Consider the following 25,978-nt stretch of genomic DNA (forward strand, 5'->3'; position numbering starts at 1 on the left):
TTGGGGTACTGGGGATGGAACCCAGGGGCATTCTCCTTCCAAGCTGCACCCTATTGCTTATTCTTTATTCTGAAACAAGGCCTGAGTTGCAGAGGGCCTCACTGAGTAGCCGAGGCTGGCTGAACCTGTGATCCTCCTGTCTCAGCCTCCCAAGTACTGGGATGACAAGCCTGTGCCACCAGGCCTGGCTCAGTACTGATGTTTTTATTCCATCTATCTTCCTGGGAGCATTCTACTTTCTTTATTTTGTTTTAAGATGGTAAAACCAAAAGTACCAAGTGACCCCTTTCAGAAGAAGATCAACATGGTAGGATGCACGTCCCTATGACGTCATTCTCGAAGCAACATTCAAGTTGTGGCTGTGAAGTGGGGCAGTCCTTCTTGTTGGAGAACCATGAGAGCTAGCAATCCCTGTACACGGTCGCTTTGCTTTTGAGAATACGGAGACTGTGAAGCTCTCCAAGGGAGATATGAAGGAACCTTCGAGTGTTGTTTCCAAGTGAAAGGGGGCGACGCACCTCTACGCATGTCTGTAGGTAGCTGAAGATGCTGACGACCAGATCACATTGCTCATTTCGAACCACTGAGTAGGGGGAGGTGACTTCCACAAAGAAAGACTGGGAGACCTCCAGAGAGGCTGCTGCTGAAAGGCCGAATCCAGCATCGCCATGCACACAGAAGGCGCTTGCCTCCCATCCCGTGACGGTGTCCGGGATGAGGAATGAGAGATTTGCTGCCCCTGAGGAACTGCGAGGAGAGGTTACTGGTGAGGCGCATTCTTTGTCTAAACCAAGAACCCAAATTTAGCGCAGAGCATGCAGAAATATATTAACTGAAGGTTAAAAAAAAAATCTAGCCAGGTGTGGTGGCGCACGTTTGTAATCCCAGCATTTGGGAGGCTGAGATAAGAGGATCACGGTTCGTGGCCAGCCTCAGCTACTTAGTGAGGCCCTTTGCAACTCAGTGAGACCCTGTTTCAAAATAAAGAATAAAACATAGGGCTGGGGTGTAGCTTCTAAGTAGAAAGCCCCTGCATTCTGTCCCTAGTACCACAAAATAAATAAATAAATAAAAAAACTAAAAAGGAGCTCTAGTGTTTGAAGAGGGCAATTGATAAAAATGTTATGAGCTGGATTTCTTTACCATTTAACCTTAGGAAGGTCACATTTCTTTAAACATCACATAGATCTGCATGAAATTTATAGAAGAGAAACCCTTGGTGAAAAAAATTGAAAAAAAAACTGATAGAGAAAAAGACCAACAAACATGTAATCAAGATGTACAAGTGTAGCTGGGCGTGGTGGCACGCGCTTGTATAATCCAAGTACTTGGAGGCTGAGACAGGAGGATCACAGGTTCAAGGCTAGCCTCAGCTACTTAGTGAGGCCCTCTGCAACTTCGTGAGGCTCTGTTTCAAAATAAAGAATAAAAAACAGGGCTGGAGTAGAACCAGGAGGTAGAATGCCCCTGGGTTTGAACCTTAGTACCACAAAAGAAAAAAAAAAACCGCACAAGTACACAGTATTGTGTTTTACAACCATCATTCTGCTTTATATGCGCAGAAGTAAAGTCAGTGAATAAAAAAAAGAGGAAAATAAAAACAAAGACACATCAGAGAGAAAAACTGTTAAAACTCACTCGACACTGACAAGGTCCCATATCCACGTCTCAGGAAAGTTTATTCTTACTTTTTCTATTATAGCCTGTTCTACATAGTCGACATCCTCTGCAAACTCACGAGCTAAAACAGAAATGTTTTATTTAGCAAGAATAAACGTAGGAGTTTTGATGACCTGTGCCTACAAATTAAGTCTTTAACTACACACGTCTAATATGCCTTAGAGTGAAGCAATACAGGAATTTTTTTCCTAGAACTTGATGATAATTAATACAAATTGCAACCCAAGCTTCTTTGCCCTTTCTTTTCCTTCCTTTCTTGCTTCCTTTTTACTCTTTCTTTCTTTCTTTCTCTCTTTCCTTCTTTCTTTCTTTCTTTCATTTTTTCTTTTCTATTCTTTTCTGTTTTAGGCATAAGGAATTGAACCCAGAGGCATTCTACCTCCAAGCTGCACCCCAGCCCAATTTTATTTTTTTATCTCGAAACAGGGTCTCGCTAGGTTGCTGAAAGGCTCACTAAGTTGCCAAGGTGGTTTTGAACCTGCTATCCTCCTGTCTCAGCCTTCCAAGCACGGGGATTATAAGCGTGTGTCACCATACCAGGCTGGCATCAATATTTTGATACTCAAATCTCTACTTTTATTCAAAGCAACAAAAATAACACATAGCTGACATTTTTTCCTCCACCATCAGATTTAGAGAAAGTAATGTCTGCTAACTGAATCAAGTTCCCTGCCCCCCCCCAACATATCAATTCTACAAGTTTTGGAAAAACAAGTTAATTTACCCTGTTTATAACACGCAACTCAGTTCCTGGCCTCTATAAATGTTGAGTGAATAAATGAGTGATCGAAGAAAGTAAAGATTAGAAAGAGAGACTTTGGATTTTGGTATATTTTAATCAACAATAATAGGGAGGTTATATTTCCTGATAAAGCATCCCCACTACGGTTTAATCTGGTAGTCAAGTAGGTAACTTCAACCCCTTGACCAGAACTTTAGACTGTATTCAGGGCCTCTTGAATACTCACTGAACTTATCTTTGTATAAAGCTGTCAGGCCTGTCAGTTTTCTCTAGTCAAGTTTATGACACCCATCCCCAGGATCAGGCCTACCTCAAGTACCGCATGTGTCTCCATGAGAGGCCAGAGGGATTTAAGAATGCTACCCTAGACCTCTCCTCTGTAATACAACCTGCATTTCCATCCTGTCATGGTCATATTTCTCTACTCAACTTCCCTACTATATTTCTATATTAGTTATCTGCATATTTATATTATTAAGATTATGTCTCAGTGTTTCCTTTATAGTCCTTCCAATGGGCAAAGAACCTATATTTAAACACAGGTCCATTTGAACTTGTACAAATGAATGGTATTACGCGCTAGGCAAATGTGGTACTCTTTTATCTACCTAGGAATAGAATCGAATAAAAAAGAAGGTGCCACCTGTCTGGCCATCTGGGCATTGAAACTTATATTTTATGTATTTTTATATCTGATCTATGTATAATAAGGATGTAAGGGCTCCACAAGGGACCTCACTCTCCTCTGTCATTGTTTAGTGACAGTGACAGTCCTTTCACATTAGCACATATTGCTGGTTGCTATGTACTTCTGATAATGTGTTCTACCAATAAACATAAACTTCCTGAGACAGGAGGATCACAGGTTCGTGGCCAGCCTCAGCTACTTAGTGATGCCCTATGCAATTAAGTGAGACCCTGTTTCAAAATAGAGGATAAAAAATAGGGCTAGAGATGTAGCTCAGAGGTAGAATACACCTGGATTCTGGTTTTTTTTTTTTTTTTACGATACTGCCATAAAAAAACTTCCTCTCATATCTGACGCTACTTATTTCTTTAGAGCCAAAAAATATTTCTAGGATGTCTTGCGCTGCTTAATGGAATTGTAGAATGCCTAGTTATAGACAACTCGTGTCAAAATTCACACAAAACCCCAATTTTTCATGGTATTATCCAAAATATACCCAATGGTAAGAATCTTTTTGAGAATCCCCCCACCCCCAGCACAAAATTCTAGATTACCCACATGCAATTCCAGATTGGGCAATATACACCGGTGCATATTCTCTTTTTAGGTATGATACTGAAGGGAATGGCAGACTTTCTTCCATTGGACATATTTCTGGTTTTCGGTAGTGGAAATTGGTAAAGATTTTCAGGCCCATGTCCTTTCAAGGAGACAAACGAAAGATTGTGTCTTCTTTTCATGCATGAACTACAAGGGCTTATGAGATTAGAGTAGTAAATAGATCACAAATATTTATTTCCCCCTTTGTTAGCAAGAGTCTGAGGTCATACAAGTCAAGTGACCTCTATTTTGCTCATGGAAAAAATAAATTTAGGTTTAGAAAATATATGATGAGCTGGGCGTGGTGGTGCACACTTGTAATCACAGCATTTGGGAGGCTGAGACCAGAGGATCGCGGTTCATGGACAGCCTCAGCTACTTAGCAAATATATGATAATCACTATTATTTTTCTGGACTAGCATTTTGCTAAGTATTATACATTATTCTCCATTTAATCTTAAAGAAAAAGATACTTATGAAATCAGTGTATCATTACTTAACATCAAACACACACATACATGGCTTGTGCACACATGTTCATGTGTGCTCATACATACACAAACACACACTCGGAAAATGGAAGAACTGGGCCTGGAGCTGACGTCTGTCTGACTCAATGCCACTGTTCTTACACAGCTGTGATTTTACTTATAACGATCCTTTCCTGAAAGCATCAGCATATCTAACTGGTAGGGTATGTACATATGGAATCCAGACTGCATTTTGGCCTCTTGAGTTGACTTTTCTTTCATAAAATTTATTGAAATAAATTGGATATCTGTCTTATTACTTCTAACGCGAGGCTTTATAATTTTAGCCACAAAATTTATTTTCAACAGAAAAGAGAAAACATTAATATCTCCTTTTCTTTAAGACAAATTTTTGAGGACTCCAGTAGCAAATTGCAGAAACCAAAATTTTCAATTTAGGAAGAAAACTGTACATTGTGAAACATAGATACACATCATGAATACTAAAATTAAAATCGAGATGAAGTATTTTACTAAAGCATCAGCAATCTTACCCTGACAATACTGTAGATATCTCCATCTCCATAGTTGCTGACAGGTGTATAGTACAAGCCTTTGTAAAACATTTCTTTCTGAGAAATGCAGGGGTCTCTCTTGCCATCATCCAAGTTGAGGCTATGGTAGAAATAACCAAATGGTTCTATATTTGGGAGCAGGTTGTACACCTATAGGAACAAGCACATGGTTTCCGGTGATTTCAAGCACTCCTTTTACAAGAATAAAAACTGAAAAATTTTTGTGTGTCAGCCGATTATTGTTGTTATTTTCTTTAAAAGCATAAGCACCATGCTTAGTCCAATATTTTTTGAATCAGGCTCTCCTTTCAAATAAAAAAAAACAATTTTGTTTTAAGTAGTCAATGTCACGTTCACAGGGTTTTCCAGCCATAGTACAGGATTTAGGCGAGCACGGGAGAGATAGCTGAGATGCGTTGATCAATCCAAAATCTAATGTAAAGTTAGTTTATGGAAATGATAATGGCAGGTCTCCTACATCTGGAGGCTAATGATAGCTGTTCAATTAAAAATCTTCTCACATAAACTTCAAAAAAATAAAAATAAAAAGAAAGCAACTAACACTACCTCTAACATTACATTACTGGGATGCAGAGAATAATTCTACAACCTTCCCGTTACTGGTAGGGAAATGAACCCGATTCTAATGCAGCTCCTACTGATGCTAAACATCTGAGTGTGTATAAAACTGAAGAAAAACTTAAGAGAATATATATATATATATACAATATATATACATACATATGTTTGTAAGTATTAGGATAACAACATGTAAACTAGAAGAGATGTACTGCATCAACTCCAGATTAAAAAAAAAAGTCCAACATTTAGCATCAAAATATAAATCATAATCCTTGGGTGCAATCGTTTCCAGTAAAGACTCAGGGAACTGGTTTGCAATAAATGGGCCCAGAAGCAGCAGCTCTCTAGAGTATGGGTGATGGAAGGTGATCTGCTCAACAGAGGAGGGGACTGACTGCTGGAGCAAGGGGGTTAAAGGAGGAGTGGGTGCTCACGCTTGTGCTCCCGGTACTTGGGAGGCCAAGGAAGAAGGATTAGGGTTGGGGGTCAGCACAGGGTAACTTAAGGAGATGCTGTTACAGTCTAAAATAATAAAAATTAAATAGAGCTGGGGATATATTTCCATAGTAAAATGCCCCTGGTTTTAATCTAGAGTACTATAAACATACAAAAAGTGAGGCTAGGTTATTATAAAAGATATAACCACAAAACCCACTCAAATACTGATTCAAACAACAAAAAATTTAAAAACATACAGAATAAAAAACAAAAAAGTGAAAAGAAGTTTAAATATAACATGGTAATTACAACAAACATGACAGGTAGAATTGAGGTCTAACGTGTAAATCACTATCAATCCAAGAGAATGGACTTAATTCTCCTTTCAGAGAATTTTTTCTTTATAAAAGCAAAACTGATGCTTATATTTTACATAAAAATAAAGCACAATGAATTGAAGAATAATGTTAAATCGAAAGGGCAGGTAAATAAAAATAATGGGGAAGCAGAGGTTGCGATCCTCAAAAAAGAAAAAAGGTCACAGTATGCCGGGCGTGGTGGCGCACGCTTGTAATCCCCGCGCTTGGGAGGCGGAGACAGGAGGATCGAACAGGTTCGAAGCCAGCTGTGCTGGCTTAAGAGACCCTGTTTCCAAATAAAAAAGTATAAAAATAGGTCTTGGAGTGTAGCCCGGAGGTAGAAGGGCTTCCAGGAACCCCAGTACCAAAAAAAAAAAAAAAAAAAAAAAAGTCACAATACATCCGTAAGAGAGGATAGCAAATGATATTGGTAAAGCCTCAATTCACAATTGATATCCATATTCTAAATCATAGAGACATTTGGGACAAAAGATGAACAGAAAAATATGGAAGCGACGGAAACACTACTGATAGAAATTCTAACGCCCTACTCTCAGCACAAGATAGGCTAGGTGGATTTTTTTTTAAAAAAGTTAAGAATATAAACATCAAAATAAATATGATTGTGTGGGTACAAGATTAAATGATAATAGAAATTGTATCTTCTCATCAACTGATCCATTCTGAAAAACATATTTGGACATAGTATAGCAGTAAGTTTCATAAGGATAGAAATATTATTGATCATGAGGCTATCTAACCTCATCTCTGTTCCGGATTAAAGAGAACTAAAGAGAAACTGGGCGTGGTGGCACACGCTTGTCATCCCAGCATTCAGGAGGCTGAGAAGGAGGATCACGGTTTGTGGATAGCCTCAGCTACTTAGTGAGGCCCTCTGCAACTCAGTGAGACCTGGTTTCAAAATAAAGAATAGAAAATAGGGCAGGGGCTGTAGCTCGGAGGTCGAATGCCCCTGGGTTCCATCCCCAGACACGAAAATAAATAAATAAATAAATAAATAAATAAATAAATAAATAAATAAATAAAATCAAGACAGAAAGAAAGAAAACTAAAAAGAAATGACTACTAAATGTATATATGATTGTGTCCTGAATCTGGTACTAGAAAAAATGTAATAAAGAGGACAACTAACCATGGAACACAACTGGCAGATTTGATCCCAAGTACTGAATCAATCTTAAATGTCCTGAATTCTAAAATTACTGCCCTTGTTGGGATGTAGAATATCCTTGTATTCAGGAAATAAACAGTAATGGATTAAGGAACATCCCAGAATGATACATACACACCACAAGTAATCTATTTTAAAATGCCTGACAGTTTTGTACAATTTTATACACACACACGCATGTGTGTAGGAAAGTGGAGAGAGTGAAAAAGAAAAGCAGTGCAGCAAATGTTAAAAATTGGCAATCTGGCAAAATGCACAGGGGAGATCTCTGTATAATTCTCACACCTTTTAGAATTATTTGAGATTAAAAAAAATAAGCTTATATAGATAAGATGAAACTAATATAAGCTTTCATAATATGATTTATATAACACTGCTTGATTCCTGCTGTTAGCATGGTTATGGACAATAAACAATGACTCCTTTGGCTCTGATATACTCTGAGACCTGCAGGAATCCTTCTGGAATTTTCCACGTGAAGTCTTCTGATGGTTTTTCCGTAAGGCAGTTTTCCTAAGATTTTGTTCTATTTGTAGGAAGGGTGCGCAGAAGCTATTTACTCTGAATGTATGAAAATCTTTAAAAAAAGTATATATACATATTCCACATTAATAGATAAATTTTCCCTTTATATGTTGGTGCTGCTCCAGCTTCTAAAATTAGTTAAGAGTTTCTTAGCATTGGTAAAGATATGCTGCTTATCTCACGATTTAGAGCTATTAAATGCTGTTATTAATGACTTTAAAGCTTTATATTTAAAACTAAAATGAAGGTGTCAAAGGCAGAGTACAAACTGGGGTTTCCAATAAAATCTCCAGTTCGTAAAATGCATATACCTCCAGAAATGAGATTTTGAAAATTGCCAAAAAAAATCATTAAAATGTCTGTGTTAAGAGTATGAGTGTTTCAACCTCTTTTTCTATATTTTGAATTTTTTTGTATTGCTTCTTTGAAAAGATTGTTGACCTCTTTGTTTTTACCTTCTATTTCCTCTTCTATGCCTATTATTCTTAGGCTGGCTCTTTTAAAATGGACCTATATCTTTTTAATGTAGGCGTATGAATGATCTTAAAGATTTTCTTTTTTTATACCTTTGTGTATTTTGCATATGGTTTACAACACACAGGTAGGATTTTAATACTTAAAAAATTAAATTACTAAAAAATTTTAAAATGACAGAATTATACTTGAATATGGTCATAAATCCAACACTTTTAACGTATGCAACTATGTTAAAATAAGGGAAAATGTTCAGCAATTAAGAACTGAAATATTTTTATGCAGATTTCTGGAATTGCTAATCTGAAGGTTTATTTATTTATTTTTTTTGGAGTGCCAGGAATTGAACCTAGGGCTTCACACATGCTAGGTCATATATTCTACCACTGAGTTACACCTTAGTCCTAGAAATGTTTAAAAAAATCTATCTCCAGTAGCAGATAATAACTTTATTCGGACATATTCTATAACACAGATATTTCTTTTACTTCTAGATATTTATTATCTACAATTATTTAAAAAATTATATTGTAAAAATTTTAACCCGTTATAGTTATTTATATAATTATATATTATTATGAGTGCTGGGCCAATCAGGAAAAATAATTCGGTATATAACCTGAAAAAGAACAAAGGGAGAAAATAGTCGATATTTTTCAATAGGTTTTATCTCAAATAAAAACATCATATAAAGGGTAAGAACTGGAGGCCAGGTAGAAACAAGGAAAGAGAAAAATCAGAGCATAGGCAAGGTAGAAACAAGGAAAGAGGAAAATCAGAACATACACTTTCCGCTGACAGCTGCTGTTCCGATTTCAGGAGAAGGACACTTTTATCCACAGCTCGAAGGGCGCAGAATGAGTCAGGGGTCGCCCACAGATGAAGACTGGCATTGGAGCCAGGTTGCCCCTGCTCCTTAGAGAACTCTAAGGTAACCTGAAGCAGAGAAAGAAAAGGAAGAAGAACCAACTTAATGAGAAGATAATTTGAAATTTTTAAGTAAATCCTGATCGAGGTCCGTATGTCTCTCTCTCTTGCCCACGCTCACCCTCAACTCTCCTTATAGGAACATCTCCTTCTCCACCCTCTCCTCATCTCAGGATTAGCACTTCCATCAAAGATAATGCATTCCATCTGATGATTCCCTCATCCTCAAGTAATTTCTTTATCCCAACTGTTGTTCTGAGATTCCCACAATAAAGGTCATGGCGGTCATTTGAGAAGGATACGGCCGAGGGCGAGCTGCTCATCCTTGAACAGAAAGAAGGAACATCACCTTGTTTCCGAAGCATGTGTCAGTGTGGAACTTGATGCTGTCAGCCACGATTTCCCCACTGGGGTGAAGGGTGTAGACAAACAAGACAGCCATGGGAGCCAGATCTGCGCTGATGGTGACTGGGAATGAGAAGTCTCCATTCCAGGCTGTGTGAATAGGAGGGCAACAGATACTGGAATGTCAAAGGTTTCTTTTATTAATGGATATGCTCAGATACAAAGAAATATCCGTGTGTGTGGGGGGGGTTGGGCACTGAACCTGGGGGCATTCTGTCTCTCAACTACATTCCTGGACCCTTTTTATTTTGAAACGGGGTCTCACTAAGTAGCTGAGGCTGTCCATGGACCACGATCCTCCTGTCTCAGCCTCCCAAGTACAAGTGTGCACCACCACACTTGGCCAACTTTAACATTTTGTGTGTGTGTGTGTGGTACTGGGGTTCCTGGAAGCCCTTCTACCTCTGGGCTACACTCCCAGACCTATTTTACATTTTTTTAAATTTGGAAACAGGGTCTCTTAAGCCATCACGGCTGGCTTCGAACCTGCGCAATCCTCCCAAGCTCGGGGATTACAAACGTGTGCTACCACACCTAGCTAACATTTTAAAGACAAATAAATTAAATAATGGGAACTTCATATACAAATAAAGAAGACCATATCATCTAGGTAATTACAATACTAGAGTTTGGGACATCACTTCTTTAGAATGTACTTGATGACCTAACAATAGTAGAAAGAGGTGGAAATCCCTTTATCAAAATATTTAGTATCTTTTTGTGTACATGACACATATTCATAAACATATTAAAGTCAATCACTGCCAGAGCCAGCTGACAAAGTACAGGTTCCAAAGAGAGGAGTGAGGTTTAAAGATTCAACCATGGGAGGGCCACCAGTCACTACTGGTGCCCCGACTTTATTCTCTCACGGCCATTTATACAGTTTCTAGCTTCAGGTTGCATAGGAATGCAAGGAAGGCAAGGACAAAGTACATGTATCATGGGCAAGTCAAACAATACCCTGGTACCACATAAACCTAATCTTATCTAGCAGACAGAACAATTAGCATCCATCATTCCGAGAGGGTCTTATTTACTTTGAAACCCCCACGACTCCAAACCTGGTTGACTCTGGGCGAAGTGCACTTTTGAGTAAGGGTGAGACAAGATAAATTAAAGACCTTAATGGCTCCCCACAAATCACATAGCCAAAAATGAGAAGGGAAGGGGAGGAAATCGGTGGGAATTGGGGAAGGGCTAAATGTGTGTATGTATGCTTCTACCATCTTGTGCTCCATTAAGATGTGTGACTGCAATGCACCAATAAAAATTAAAAAAAAAAAAAAAAACAAGCGTGGTGGCGCACGCTTGTAATCCCAGTACGTGGGAGGCTGAGCCAGGAGGATCACGGTTCACAGACAGCCTCAGCCACTTAGTGAGGTGCTACAGCATCTCATGCAGATCTTGAGAAAGCTCGATCAGGGGGTCCGCAATGGCGTAGGTCCCCCATGAAGTCTGTCTAGCATTCCTTTCTTCATAAAATTATTTTAGGTTTATTTGGATTAATATGTATAATTGGAATTTTATATATAAACATTATAACTAAAACTGATGGGCAGCGGCTTGTGAGAGACTCAGGCAGCAAAGATTGTTTCCCAAGGATAAAGTTATTGGGCCAAAGATTAAGTTCAAACTGACCTTAGTTAGAGCCACTGTATCAGATTAAGTTTGAGTCAGCCTTGTGAAGTGAGACAAAGCACAGCCTGATTGTTTAAATTTCTGGAACCCTTGCCCTAAACTTTATAGAAAATAATAATTTTTACTGTCCTCGGCAATCCTGCTTGCATGACTATGCTCTTGCTTTTCTGCCCAAAAATAAAGTATAAAAACGATAACAAATCCTGAATAAAATGAAGAAGGTTGGATCTATTTCGTGTGGTCATTCTTCTTTCATTATCGGCCTCGGTTTCCCCCTCATCAACACACGAACCCCGACTCTGCTAGGGCTGGACCCCAGCAGTTAGGCCTTCTGCAATTTAGTGAGACCCTGTTTCAAAATAGAGAATAAAAAAAACATAGGCTGGGGGTCTATCTCAGAGGTAGAATGTCCCTGGCTTCCATCCCCAATACCTCAAAATAATTTAAAAAATATTTAGTATCTTCCTTAAGCCGTGTAATTTGCCCTCTACCCACAAACTGAAATAAGTTGCTCTTCCTAATTCTATACCTAACATTTCCAAAAAATAATAAAAACGAAGATAAAGTACATATTTATGAATGTATTATATATACCTTGACTTCTGACTTCCTTTTGTCCACTGAGGAGGATAGCTCCTTTGGCCATTATCTGTGTAGGACAAAGATAAAACCCCAAATGTGAGACGCATTAACCTAATATCATATCATAGTCCTAGTATCATGATGCAGTGAATTATCTAATGATATTCTGTTCCATAAGTTAAGGTAGGTTCCATGTAAGTCAACTTGCTACATGCTGAAGAACAGAGAAAGTCTCCACAATGGACTGCGAGCCCATGACGTCCTAGCAATTTTCTGAACAATGTGCACTGTACTATACAAAGTGGAGAAAATCGTCCAGGCCGTCTGGCTTCAAACACGTCTCTGTCTACTCATCAACGGTGTTCTTTAAGATGAGTTCTTTCCCGTTTCTTCTATTGTCTGTAAAATGGGTCATCCATGAGGCTGACTAAGCCAGTTAAAACATAAAAAACGGTTTTAAATTTTAATTTTTTATATTGAGGGTTGAATCCAGAGGCATTCTACCTCTGAGCTATACCTCTGGCCCTATTTTACTATTTTTTCTAGTACCTTATTTTATTATTTTTATCTTGAAATAGGGTCTCACTAAATTTCTGAGGTCCTCACTAAATTGCCAAGGCTGGCCTTGATCCTGAAATCCTCCTGCCCTAGCCTCCTCAGTACTGGATTTCAGGCACGCACCACCATGCCCCTCCATATAAAGCGCTTTAGTGTTGCCTGACACATAGTGCTAATCCTACATTGACATTAGGCTCGGGGAGGGTGGAGAGCAGCGTGGGACCTGAAGGGAGTACAGGGAGACTCCATGCCTGTTTGCTTGTAGGACTTGAATCTCGCTGACATGTATAACTGCAGTGCACCAACTGAAGGATATCTAAAAATAAATAAGCTCTCCTTTTAGTTCTCTGGCATCTTCTTATTATTTTACTATCAGAAAATGTTCTGAATACTTGATCTATGTTAAAATCGAATGCTTATAAAAGTAAGCCATGCGTGAGGATCCAGGTAGGATGCAGGCTGGCGGTGACGGCATGACCCCACACAGCTAAGACTAGACCCCATTCCACTGAGTGTAGGTGCAGTGCAGTCCCCACACAACAGCAGGCATGCAGGAGATCCCACACAGCTGCACAGGCTCCCGCACTGCTGCCGGTGTGCTCACTGCCCTTATAATAACAGGTGCACACACATCTTGTGCAAGCATATTGTATATAATTAGGTTATGTTATATGCAATGACTAAGCGAAGTATAACAGGCATTACAAAGCAAGGTGTGACATGCGTGCACATGCCCATGCTGGCGTGGGTGTGTGCGATCTTGTGCAGAACCCTATATAAGAAATGGGTCAGTGGCATAAAGTTGACATTTGTTGTTTGTTCTCCTCTAGACGGCGGCTTTTTTCTTCCTGGGGAATCTCATTGCTTACAACCACAGCTGGCCCCTGATCGGGCCCCTGACACCATGAATAGTAAGAGTTTGAATCTTAAGGAAAATTAAATCATGGAAGATCATTGTGCGTGTTTGTCTGTCTGTTTGTCTGTAATGGATCTAATCGCTTTCTCCGGCACAGTTAGAAGCTTAGACTCACACTGTATGGTCCTGTACACTTTCTAAATGGAACTGTGCTCATCCGACACAATTAGACTCCGAGAATTCACAAACGGAGACGTACCAAATAGAAGAAGTTTAAATTGGAGTCCTTCTTGTAGGCCTCACGGTTTAAGGAGTACTGCACGGTAATAATCTTCTCTTGGTTACATCTGAGCTTCTTTGGCTCGGCAACGATCTTCAGGAAGCTGCCGGTACGGGAATAAAAGCGTGCGACCGTGAAGTGGGCATCCGAATACTCAGGTGTCAGCCAGCTGGGAAGAAAGCAGCTCTTAGGTCGAGCAAAGGAAGCCTGTGGTGATAAAACAGAGGAAGGGTCTTAGAGAAGCCAAGACCTCTGAAGTCCAGAGGAAAGCTTCTTATCACTTCAAAGTGGGGAGAGGCTCTTAGCTTGTGAATGACATTTCAATGTTCTGTTACTGAAGGTAAAATAATAACAGCATGCTCCACTTTTATATGTTTAAAGTGACCAGAATTACGTGAATTCATACATATGATAATATTCATATATACTATATTCACATATTTGTCTATATTATGTCACCTAGGTAATCTGTCACTAGGAATATGTTAACATTAAAAATTACAAATTGTTGCCAGGCGTGGTGGTGCACGCTTGTAATCCCAGAGCTTGGGAGGCGAAAACAGGAGGATCACACAGGTTTGAAGGCAGCCTCAGCTACTGAGTGAGGCTCTCAGCAACTTAGTGTGAGACCCTGTTTCCAAATAAAGAATAAAATAGTTCTGGGAGTATAGCCCAGAGGTATAAAGCCCTTGGTTTCCACCCCCAGTACACCACACACACACACACACACACACACACACACACACACACACACACACGACAAATTGCTACATCTTTAACTTTTAAATTGAAGTCAGAGCATTGAACTGCGACTCTTCTTTCAGCTACATTGGAACACTGGCAAATTGTCCAACTGCACACTTGTGTTTAAGAAGGAGAACAGAGAATTCACAGCATCACCCCTGTCGGTGCATGAACTGACTTAAAGGAAACAGCCACATTTCCTTCCTGAGGTCTCTAGTTTCTCAGAGCAAAATACTGGCTGTAATAGTATTTGTAACAAGTATCACACACTATCATCTTCAGAACATCTTGGACAAATACCCTCACTTATTATTCAATGAACAGGTAAAAATTTTAAAAAAGAGATTGCTAGTGTTCCAGAGACAGGAGGATCTCAGGTCTCAACCAGCCTCGGCAACTCAGTGAGACTGTCAACAACCTGGTGAGAGCCTGTTTCAAATAAAAAATGTAAACATGTCTGGGGTGTGGCTCAGGGGTAGAATGCCTCTAGGTTCAATCCCTCATAAAACACACACACACACACACACACACACACACACACACACACACACACACACGCACACTCACGCCCTAACAGTCAAATCCTCTGTGGGACATCTATCAGTCTTCATTTCTATTTGAAGTCTTACTTTCAGGTTGAACGCTGGATCGAATATATCTGACGTGTCAATTGCAAACTGAGCTTCGCCGTGCCCATCTGTTGTGTAGTTTCCTATGAATCTGTCGTTGAACTCCAGCTGCAGCACCTTTCTTGCCAGAGGTACATCGTTGGGACCATAAAATTTAAGCTGTACACAAAACAAAGTGTCACTGTGCTTAAAATGCAATGTTTCACAGTTCTGCGGAGAAAGAACTTTCTATTCAGAGTTGCGATTACTCAAAAGTAATTTTCTTTGATTCCAATGAGCTGAAAAAATGCCCCATTAAACATATATGTAAGTACAGACAAATATGAAGGCAGTTTTAAATTCCTTTTCTTTCAAAAGAGGGGTTTTCCAATGGATCAGGTATGGTTATACTAAGAACAGATTAATGAAGTAGGGAAAAAGTGTCCAGAAACTTTCAAAGAATATCTATGATCCAATAAAATTAATTAGGGCCATATATTTATTTTTTTAACCCAACCTACAGTTCCAGTATAAGAAATCCCTCTTCTATAGAATGGATCCACATTCTCGAAGTTCACACGGCCCAGCGATGGGGTGATAAAAGTAGTAGCCTTTTCATTGATCTGCACACCTGTAGGAAATGACGAAACTCAGTGTCAGGAAGGAATTAACCATTTGGTCAAAATGGGGGAGATGGAGCCGGGCGTGGTGGCGCATTTTTGTAGTCCCTGCGCTTGGGAAGCAGAGACAGGAGGATCGCGCAGGTTCGAAGCCAGCCGTGCTGGCTTAGGAGATCCTGTTTCCAAATAAAAAATAAAAAGTATAAAAATAGGTCTGGGAGTGTAGTCCGGAAGTAGAAGGGTTTCCAGGAACCCCAGTACCACCAAAATAAATAAATAAATAAATAAATAAATAAATAAAATTTTTAAAAATGGGGGAGATGGGGTTGTAGCTCAGAGGTAAAGCACTTGTCTAGCATGTACAAGGCCCTGGCTTCAATCCCCAGAACCTCAAAAGATAAATAAATAGCTGAAGGTACACGTGAACACTTTCTAAAAATGGATTTGTAGTTTTGTTCTACATAGAAAAAGAGGTGCGGGTGATTTGAAATAGACCTCAGCTCCTTCTACATCTTCAAATTGAATAATGATGTTAATATAAAAACACTCACCTGTAGAAAGAAAGCCTTGTGAATCATGCCATGACCACATATGAGGGTATCACTACCAATTTCACTAACACGTACAGGTCGATGAGGGGGAGAGTGGGGTGGGATTCAGAGGGAAACATACCAAGTGTTGTGTGCAGGTAAGTTTGTGCATCCGTGAGCTTCACTTCTGCTGTCTAATTACAATGCACCAATGAAAGTATATTAAAAATACTTGGGTCAGAAGCAGGAGAGGACGCTCTTAAGTTCCTCTCTCTCACCAGTCTATTCAGTACTGCCTTGCACCTTTCTTTATGATGGAGAATGTCAGGGACATCTCAAATACAGGGCATTCATTTTTTGAAACTTTTCTCGAGACTACAAGATAGGTGTGTATTATTTAGACTTTTACCGAATTTGAAAGGTAGCAAAGTAAACAGAAGTGCGTTGTCATCTCAAAAAAAAATAAATGACTACACAAAATCCAACATATTGAGCTACTACTTTGACAATGTAAGCACGATAACTTTTACAAAGTTATCACAATATAGATCAAACATATTTACACAAATCGCTTTATAAGTAATATAATGCCAACCCCTTTTAAAGGAACAGAAATATTTAGAATTGAACCGGGTTATTCTCACCCAAATTAAATCTTATTTTCCTCTTTTTTTTATTCTTTTGGCAAATACTTACTAAACATTCATTTGTGGTATTTCACAAACTTTTCGCTACTAATTTTTGCAATTTCAGTTCCCAGTTCTGTTAAATCAGAGGTTGGGAAATTTCTTTTGTAAAGAATTTGATGGTTATTTTAGGGTGTAGACAACATGAGCACTTTAACACATCTATTCAACTTACTAGTAGCTCTGTTAAGCAAGGTAAACAAATGAGAACAGTCATGTTTCAAAAAGCCTCCACTTCTGTCTAGAAGCAGGGATCTGAACCCTCAACGTGTAGATTGTAAACTCTGAGAATTAAGTCAGAGATTGGATTCTGGTAATTGCTTATCAACTGGTTTACATTAAGTTAGAGAGTGCAAGCGAATTTATTAGCTCAGCTCTATTACTTCTGTTTGATGTAGTCTCAGAAAGCAGGTAAGAACACGTAACATTTGCACAATTATTTTATTTTAAATATTACCAGGAAAATTTTATTCAAAAGCAACCTTTGAATTGGCTTATTGGCAAAGGTACTTTATTTTACCAGTCTGAGCATAACTGATGTGTATTTTGTACATATTATGAAATCAAGAAGCTTCAGTAAGCTCTATGTGTCCTCAGGTGGTCTATAATATAAAATCATTACCTGTCCCAAATTCTGTGACAATCACGTCAATGAGAAATGTCATGGAAAATCCCGAACGGTAGAGTTGGAAGACTTTTGTATTTACAGTTTGGGAAACACAACCATTTTTCAACTGAAAGATAAAAAAAATATATAGTGAAAATATTTGGGATTCAAGAATCTTCTAAAGAGCATAAAAAGTTTTATGCGCGCGCTGGCTTAGGAGACCCTGTTTCCAAATAAAAATGTAAAAATAGGTCTGGGAGTGTAGCCCGGAGGTAGAAGGGCTTCCAGGAACCCCAGTACCACCAAAAAAAAAAAAAGTTTTAGGTACATAACATCATCCCCCATGATTATCACAAACTTATTGAAATTACTAAAGACTCCAAAGAGGAGGAAAACCTGTCCTACCAAACAAGATAAAAAAGATAGTCTATATTTTTCAGATTTCAAGAAAATTCTTCCAGAAGCAGTGTAGATAGGAAAAGATTAAAAAGATGGAAGTAGAGTTGAATGATATTTTTAAAGTAAGAAATTAAAAATACCTTGGCAGACAGTAAGAACAGGTAGAATGTGTCACGTCAAAATAAGCACTGTCCAAGGCCAATTGCTTATTTAAAACAAAAATATATAAACTTTCATCAGTAATGTCAATAACTAGTAAAATATAGATTTAGTTATATTTGAACATGAAAATAATTGCTAATTCCAAATTTTAAATGTTAAAGGATATGTGAATTAAGTTGATCCTCAAGTTATCCTATGAAGTAGGCATTTTTCTTGTGCTCATTCTATGGCTGAGTAAACTGAGGAACAGATGCATTATGTAACCTGCTCAAGGGCACATAGTTGAAAGATGGTAGAGCTAACTAGATATTCTGGTTGTAGAGTATGTGTGCCTTTGGAACTGTGAACTCTTACATCAACATCAAAAACAGCACTTCTCTTTTGTCTAATTATAACACAGTAGTTAGTTAATGCATTATTATTATTATTATTATTATTATTATTATTATTATTATTATTAGGTGCTGGTGATTGAACCCAGGGACATTCTACCTCTGAGCTACACCCTCAGCCCTAGTTTTGAATTTTTTATTTTGGAAGAGGATCTCACTAAGTTCTGGAGGGCCTAAGTTGCTGAGGCTGTCCACAAACCCACGATCTTCCTATCTCAGCCTCCCACGTATTGGGATTACAAGTGTGCCACCACACCAGGCTGTTGATGCAAATTGAAATAATATAAATGTTTCTATTAAAATAAAATTAAAACTCCTAAATATATTACTGGATATAACTTGGAAGATAATAACCCAACATATTACCATACTACATAACAATAAATAATAGAATGTATTTCTGACAGTAATTTGAATGCTTAAAATTTTTCGTGATATCAATATGGTACTATTTTTAAAAATTCAAATGATCTATCTACATCTATCTGTATCTCCCTTGACTCAGGAAACTCACTTTGAGCAATTTATTTTAAACAAAACCTCTCATATATAAAGATAATTACACCAGACTGGTTATTGCTATCTTTTTCACTGAGGGAAAAAAACCAACAGCACTTCAATAAACTTTGTCTATCACTAGGGAAAGCGATTGACTGAATTACATTTTAACCTCACTGGGAAATGTGTTGTGGATGTGGAGGTAATTTGCTTAACTTTTTTTTAGTCTGCATTCCTTGCATAAAGCTGGGGTTTTTTTTTGTTTTTTTTGCTTGTTTGTTTTTGCCTGTCTTTGCAATTACTGATATTTACTTAGAGGGTGGTCACCAAATTTGATCTGCAACTTCAGGACAATCAGACTTAAAATATAAACTATGTGGTATATGTAAATTTCACTTGGGGAAGTTCAAGGGCAATTCTCAAAGCAGAAGTAATCCATCCAGGTTAGAATGCTACAGATGGAGAATTCCAAAAAGTGGCTTTAAATATAAACTGTAGGGGCTGGGGAGGTAGCAAGGCCTTGGGTTCAATCCCCAGCACTGAAAAACAAATAATCTTGCAAATCTAAAGCAATAGCTAATAAAGGCTCTGAATTGCAGATGCTTGCAAATAAGCTGGGTTATAAAAGAACAATTCTAGCCCAGTGTGGTGGCACAGGTTTGTAATCCCAGTACTTGGGAGGCTGAGACCGGAGGAGGATTGAACAGACCCTGTTTCGAAATAAAATATTTAGTAGCCGGGTGTGGTGGCACACACTTGTAATCCCCGCCCTTGGGAGGTGGAAAAAGAAGGATGGTGCAGGTTCGAAGCCAGCCTCACTGGCTTAAGAGACCCTGTTTCCAAAGAAAAATATAAAATAGGTCTGGGAGTATATCGCAGAGGTAGAAGGGTTTCCAGAAACCCCAGCCCCCCCCACACAAATAATAATAATAATAATAATAATAATAATAATAATAATAAAATATTAAATAGGTCTGGGAGGGTAGCTCTGAGGTAGAAAGCCCTTGTTTTCTATCCCCAGTACCACCAAAGAAAGAAAGAAAGAAAGAAAGAAAGAAAGAAAGAAAGAAAGAAAGAAAACAAACAATTTTAGGTTGCACAGTGAATAATATTGTACATTCATTTATTGAAAGGACCAGGGAGTTTATCTAAACAGTTTATAAAATTAGGAAATCAACACTATCTTTTTCAAGCCAGCCATAGTGGCACATGCCTGTAATCCCAGCATTTGGGAGGTTGAGACAAGAGGATTCAGGTTTGTAGAAAGACTCAGCTACTTAGTGAGTCCCTCTGCAAGTCAGTGAGACCCTGTTTCAAAATAAATAATAAAAAGTAGGGCTGGGGTATGGAGCTCGGAGGTAGAATGCCTCTGGGTTTCATCCCCAGTACTGCAAACAAAACAAAACAAAACAACAAAACAAAATCCTATCTTTTTCAAATTCTAAAAATCTTAAAAATTAATAATATGTAGTCAGAATACGAGGAAATGGGGTGGGACGTGGAGGGAAATGGGCCAAATGCTTTATGTATACATGCTTTTATCACTCTGAATTTAATTTTGATGTATGGTTATAATGCGCCAATAAAAATGTATTAAAAAAAGAAATAAATCAATAGATGAATAACAACTTACATGGCCAGGCAATGAGAGACTGACCAGACATCACATTTGCCCCTCACTCTTTTACCCTCCTGAGCTGGGACCTTCACTAGCCACAAAAGAAAGAGAGTGTTGCTAAATTCTTCTCATAAATGGAATCAAAGAAAGAGTAATAACCCACAGTGAGTGAGAACGCTTTCATTTTGGGGTAAAGATCATGGTCCCTACCTCTGCAATAAATTGCTCGCATATTTCATTGTTGTCTTTCTCGCAATCCCTAGGGGAAAAAAATTCTCTGCATACTCGGACCCGGGCTTTTCCTTTCACCGGCTGGCCGTATGTGTACCTATTCAGAAAGATGAATGCATGATTACAGATGGACAATTCCAGAAGGATGTTCTACGAACTTCTAGAACTATTCACGGACTCTCTATTCAATTCCAAATTCAGTTAGGAATCTTCACTTATTAGGGCTTCCGTCCCCCTAGAGTTTAGGTAAAGTTGGGCCTTTGATTTAGTAGGAGGGTTTGGCTACTCTTTTAAAACAAGGATTAACTTCACAGCAGTGTAGAATCTAAAATCTCAGTGAATAAATTTAATGATTAAATTGTCTTTTTTTTTTTTTTGGTGGTACTGGGGTTCCTGGAAACCCTTCTACCTCTACCTCTGGGCTACACTCCCAAACCTATTATATATATATATATATATATATATATATATATATATATATATATATTTTTTTTTTTTTTTTAATATGGAAACAGGGTCTCCTAAGCCAGTGTGGCTGGCTTTGAACCTGCGTGATCCTCCTGTCTCTGCCTCCCAAGCTCAAAGATTACAAGCGTGTGCTACCTCGCCTGGCTTAAATTGTCTTTAAAATAACTTTTACTCTTTCTTTAGCAGAAAATACATATGCAAAGAAAACTTGGTTGATTCAAATTCTTGAAATATTTCTTTATCAACATTTTAGATGATTCTCATCAGTAAATCTAAAAGGTATGAGGATTGACATAAATTAGGTATGTTTAAGCCAGGCGTGGTGGCGCACACTTGCAATCCCAGCATTTGGGAGGCTGAGAGAGGAGGATCCAGGTCCGCGACTAGCCTCAGCTACTCAGTGAGGTCCCCTGCAACTCAGTGAGACCCTGTTTCAGAATAAAGAATAAAAAATAGGGCTGGGATGTAGCTCAGAGGTAGAATGTCCCTGGGGTTCCATCCCCAGTACCACACACACACCAATAAGGTTAGGAATTTTTTTGTCATCCATTATAAAAAGTGTTTAACAAATATGGCAAATGTTAGTATTTTAAGTTCTTAAAGTACTTTAGAGTTATTGACTGGGTGAATAGCTCTCAAGCTAAACAGGGAGAAATCCCCGTTCTTCCATTAAAGAGCTCCAGGAGGCCCAGAAGTTGCTTGAGTTCTCCATGAATTATCACCTTTCTTTATACAAGTGAGACGACAGTGGCGCTTATCTCATTTTATGGTGTTGACGATGTGACATGCAGTTGGTAATAATAAAACTGGCCCCCAGTAGCTATAACTTGCTTTTTAGTATTATTAGAAATTTGGGGAAAGACATCACCAAGAAAGGATGAAGGACGTTAAAGCTAATTTCCCAATCAGAAAGAAATTTTGAATCATATAGGATGGTTTATATCAAGAGAATTTAACTGACTTCAAAGAAAATTATAAACTTTCTTATTTTCACTATGACATTTTCAATACCTCCTTTTTTATTTTGCGGTACTGAGGGTGGAACCCAGGGGCATCCTACCTCTGAGCTACACCCCCTGCCCTATTTTTTATTCTGTATTTTGAAACAGGGTCTCACTGAGTTGCAAAGGGGCTTGCTAAGTAGCTGAGGCTGTCCTTGAACCCAGATCCTCCTGTCTCAGCCTCCCGAATGCTGGGATTACAAGCCCGGCTGACTTTGCTATTTTTAATGAGTCTATTTATTGAAGGTTTATCAATACAATAAGTACTTTTGTACTGGTTGTTGGAATTGTATGTTGGCTCAGTATATTTGGTGAATAATATACCAATCAAAAGATTAAAAGAAACTGAATGTGGTTGTGTATGTCTGTAATCTAGTACTTGGGAGGCTAAGACAGAAAGATTGCGGGTGTGAGACCAGCCTCAGCAACTTAGCAAAACCCTCAGTAATCTAGGACTCTTGTTTCAAAACAAAAATTAAAGAGGGCTGGGGACCTAGCTAGTAGAACCTCCCCGGGCTTAATTCTCAGGATGACAAAGAAAAGAAAAAAAAGTAAAAGAATATTAATATTCTTTTTTGTTGTTGTTGTTACTGCGGATGGATCCCAGGGCAATTCTACCTCCAATCGACACCCTCAGCCCTATTTTTTTTTTAAATTCTTTATTTTGAAAAGGATCTTTTAATAATAATTTTTTTCTCTTGATAATCCCTTTCTGGAAACTCTTCTCAAGTGTAAACAATTGGTAAATCAAAAGCTAGTTATACAATATTACATAAAGATATATACTACAACACAATTACTAGGAAAATAAAATAGAGCAAACTACATGTTACATAATGAAATAATAATGAAGCCAGGCCTAGGAACACAGGCCTGCAACCCCAGTATCTGGGAGGCTGAGACAGGACAACCGCAAGTTTGAGGCCAGTGCACAGCGACATACTGAGACCATGTTTCAAAATAAAAACTAAAAAAGAGCTGGGAGTGTGGAATGCCTCTGGGCTCAATCCCCAGTACCATAAATAAATAAATTTAAGCAAATTTGGTGTAGCCATATAAAGATAGGTCGAGGTAGTAAGAAACTGGAACAAATGAAAAGACTAGTACAATATGGAGACAAGTTTTTATAAGTATTATGGGTAAGAAGGTATGATTACAGCCATGGAAAATAACCATAGCGTTACAGGAAAATAAATCACAACGCTAAGGGCAATTAGTAGAATTAAATATAACTAAGGACTTATGTTTTCCTTTATATTTTTCAAATATTTAAAAACTCTCCAAGGGTTTTAAATGTAAACACATAGATGGGTCCTATGCTTGAGCACACATCCTCTCAGAGCCTTCCCGTTCACCTGTGAGGCCAGTCTGAACAAATACTCACTGCGCACACGCCTCCACTTGAAGTCCATCGTCTGAGATAGTTATCGTTTGTGGTGCACTGACCTTCACTTTAAACTTGGGCAGCACTGAAACAAGGAGAAATAGAGTTCAGTCTCATAGCCACAGGTGAGCAAACCTTGCTCTGATCATGTCGCTAAATGTGAACATTCCCCCCCAATCTGTGCATCTGTGCGGACCATGTTTCAATTGCCCCTTCCTGGTCCTGTGGAGCACCAGTCCACCAGAGTGCTCGACTGTCGTGTGAAGGATTAATTCCTTTCTTTTTTCCTCTTCCATATTCTCAGAAATTCATAAGGTTTTTTGTTTTTATTTTTTGTATTTTTTTATGTTGTAATCTGCCAAGACATCCTGCTGCCTCGGCATCTATGTGTTGAAGACGCCACTCCACATAGTTATCGGCAGAAAGCCCCGAGAAAGAGGTATCGTCTCTGGCAAAAAATATCCCCCACTTTAGATATCCTTCATAACTATTATTCTCTTGGTATTCTTTTAACTCTCTACACGAATTGCTCTGATGATGTGAGATCAGAAATTGAGTCCGTGGAAATAAACGTCCTTGGCTCTGCTCAATAATAATAAAAACTGGCCAGAACTCAGATGCTGTGATAAGCATTCCAACTGCAGTAATTACAAAGGGTCTCTGACCCTCACTATCACTAACTTAGGTTAAGCTATTAACTCCGGTAGGTAACCGATAGCTCAGTTTAAGGAAACTTTGTTTACCCTTGAGATCCTGCCTAGAGACAGAGAAGATAAAATTTTGGGTGTGACTTCAAAGCAATTTAACTGATGAACAACTTAGTTGCCAAAATACAATAGAGCCAAGGAGAAAGATTGTTGACCTTCACGCCCAGTGTGAGCGTTCCCCGAGACAGGGAGAATGCCGCATGGCTAGAAATGAAAATGACAAAATAAAGGACAGATATTCTAAATATATATGTATGAAGGAAAGGAAATACCATAAGAGTAAGAAAGCACTTTTTCATGAAGAAGAGCTTATCATAAGAACGTCCCGACTGGGAAAGAAAGGAATTAGAAAGTTAGAAGCAGGTTGCAGAGGGTTTGTGATAAGGAAATGGATTCTTAGAGACCAATAAGCCTCTAATAGGCTTTTTGTCTAAAAAAGAGTGTTCAGCAGTCAAGGAAATACATCTGACAACTAAATCCAAGAACTTCACAGTGTTATTTGTGGTGTCTTATTTGCCAAGCTGTGTTGTGAGTTTTTGTAAGCTTTCAGACTTCAGAAGGCAAAGCGGATGAGATCTGAGAGACGCCCATCGCATCTCCCTGGACCGCCACAGCTCCCCATGCTTGTCATATGGATATAGATGGAAACTTCAAAAAAGAAAGCAAAAGAAGATTCCATGAGAAGGCGTATTCTCCAAGCCCTGGGCCTTGGGCGTGCCTGTATTGCCTTTGGAATTTACCTTTGGACCTGCCCTGCTGCAATATCGGAAGAAAGATCCGGGAGCTTATCTCCTAAATGCTGGACTAGTCATTTACTATTGTTTATATGTAATCCACTATTGTTTTGCTGTGATTGCCCCCCTTCCTTTTCCTTTTTTTTTTCTCCTATTATTAATCTCACTGGTGAAGGGTATAAAATTTCTCTGGGTTCCTGTAATAAATTGTCATTGGCTCAAGAAGCCTTTGTCCACCTCAAATTCTTTCCCAAGCGCCGTACCTAAAAACTTAGGGAATTCATAGAGGGGAAAGAATTGCTGCCGATAGCCTTCTGCAGAACTCCACCTGCCTTTTGCCCCATCTTTCTGAGGCTCCCGGTCGTGAGTGGACTTGCCCCCACAGGACTGAGCTCGTCGGTAACAGTAATCCCCTAGACCCTTTTTAGGAGACTGTTGGATTCTAGAAAATGGGATATTTTATAGAAATTATTTTTTTCTTAGAAAACAAATTTCTAAAAAGGGGAAAAGAATGAGCAGGGATCAAATTAAGAATACAGGCCAAAAAATGAAGGGTAAGAAAGGAAGAGTGGGAAATAAAGATGGCAGGAAACCAAATCCAGCTTCATCTGTTTTTGCCTATGTCTAAAAGTTTCATTTGGTTACTTTGAACTCATTTATATAGGACAGTCAAAAATAGCAATGGTTTACCATATCTAGCAACAGTAAATTGATGTATCGTTGTCTCTCCTGATTTTCTTTTCACAAGAATTGTGTAATCGCCAAACACTGGTTCAGAAATCAGTGGGAATGAGAGTTGGGTGATGTTTCTGACAGAAGCCACATCTCGCCATTGAAAAATCTCGTTGCTTTGAGGATCCTAGAAAATAATGAGGAAGTAAAGACAATCGAAGGTTACATGTGAGTATTATCCTTTGAGTACTTTCTGTGGTTACTGGAAGTAAAAAAAAAGCGCAACCATTAGATAATTTAATTACACTAATCATATAGATCATTAAAACAAGATAACTTCTT

The 25,978-nt window shown here is 38.6% G+C and overlaps 1 protein-coding gene across 1 annotated transcript in view; it reads right to left on the reverse strand.

The window, feature by feature from the left end:
- The window catches only part of LOC308269646 (ovostatin homolog 2-like), a gene marked incomplete at both ends in the record, with an annotated part of 50,974 nt that overhangs the window by 19,855 nt on the left and 5,141 nt on the right, over window positions 1–25,978 (reverse strand). The window contains 14 exons of the mRNA XM_080705011.1: window positions 519–747; window positions 1,639–1,741; window positions 3,669–3,810; window positions 4,736–4,906; window positions 9,113–9,262; window positions 9,603–9,748; window positions 11,894–11,948; window positions 13,555–13,782; window positions 14,949–15,107; window positions 15,449–15,558; window positions 17,386–17,497; window positions 20,650–20,767; window positions 23,524–23,608; window positions 25,655–25,823. Coding sequence (XP_080561137.1) covers window positions 519–747; window positions 1,639–1,741; window positions 3,669–3,810; window positions 4,736–4,906; window positions 9,113–9,262; window positions 9,603–9,748; window positions 11,894–11,948; window positions 13,555–13,782; window positions 14,949–15,107; window positions 15,449–15,558; window positions 17,386–17,497; window positions 20,650–20,767; window positions 23,524–23,608; window positions 25,655–25,823 — 1,977 coding nt within the window. The remainder of the gene's footprint in view (window positions 1–518; window positions 748–1,638; window positions 1,742–3,668; window positions 3,811–4,735; window positions 4,907–9,112; window positions 9,263–9,602; window positions 9,749–11,893; window positions 11,949–13,554; window positions 13,783–14,948; window positions 15,108–15,448; window positions 15,559–17,385; window positions 17,498–20,649; window positions 20,768–23,523; window positions 23,609–25,654; window positions 25,824–25,978) is intronic.

The sequence above is a fragment of the Muscardinus avellanarius genome, assembly GCF_963383645.1.
Source record: "Muscardinus avellanarius genome assembly, chromosome: 11".
In the NCBI taxonomy this organism is placed as follows: domain Eukaryota; kingdom Metazoa; phylum Chordata; class Mammalia; order Rodentia; family Gliridae; genus Muscardinus; species Muscardinus avellanarius.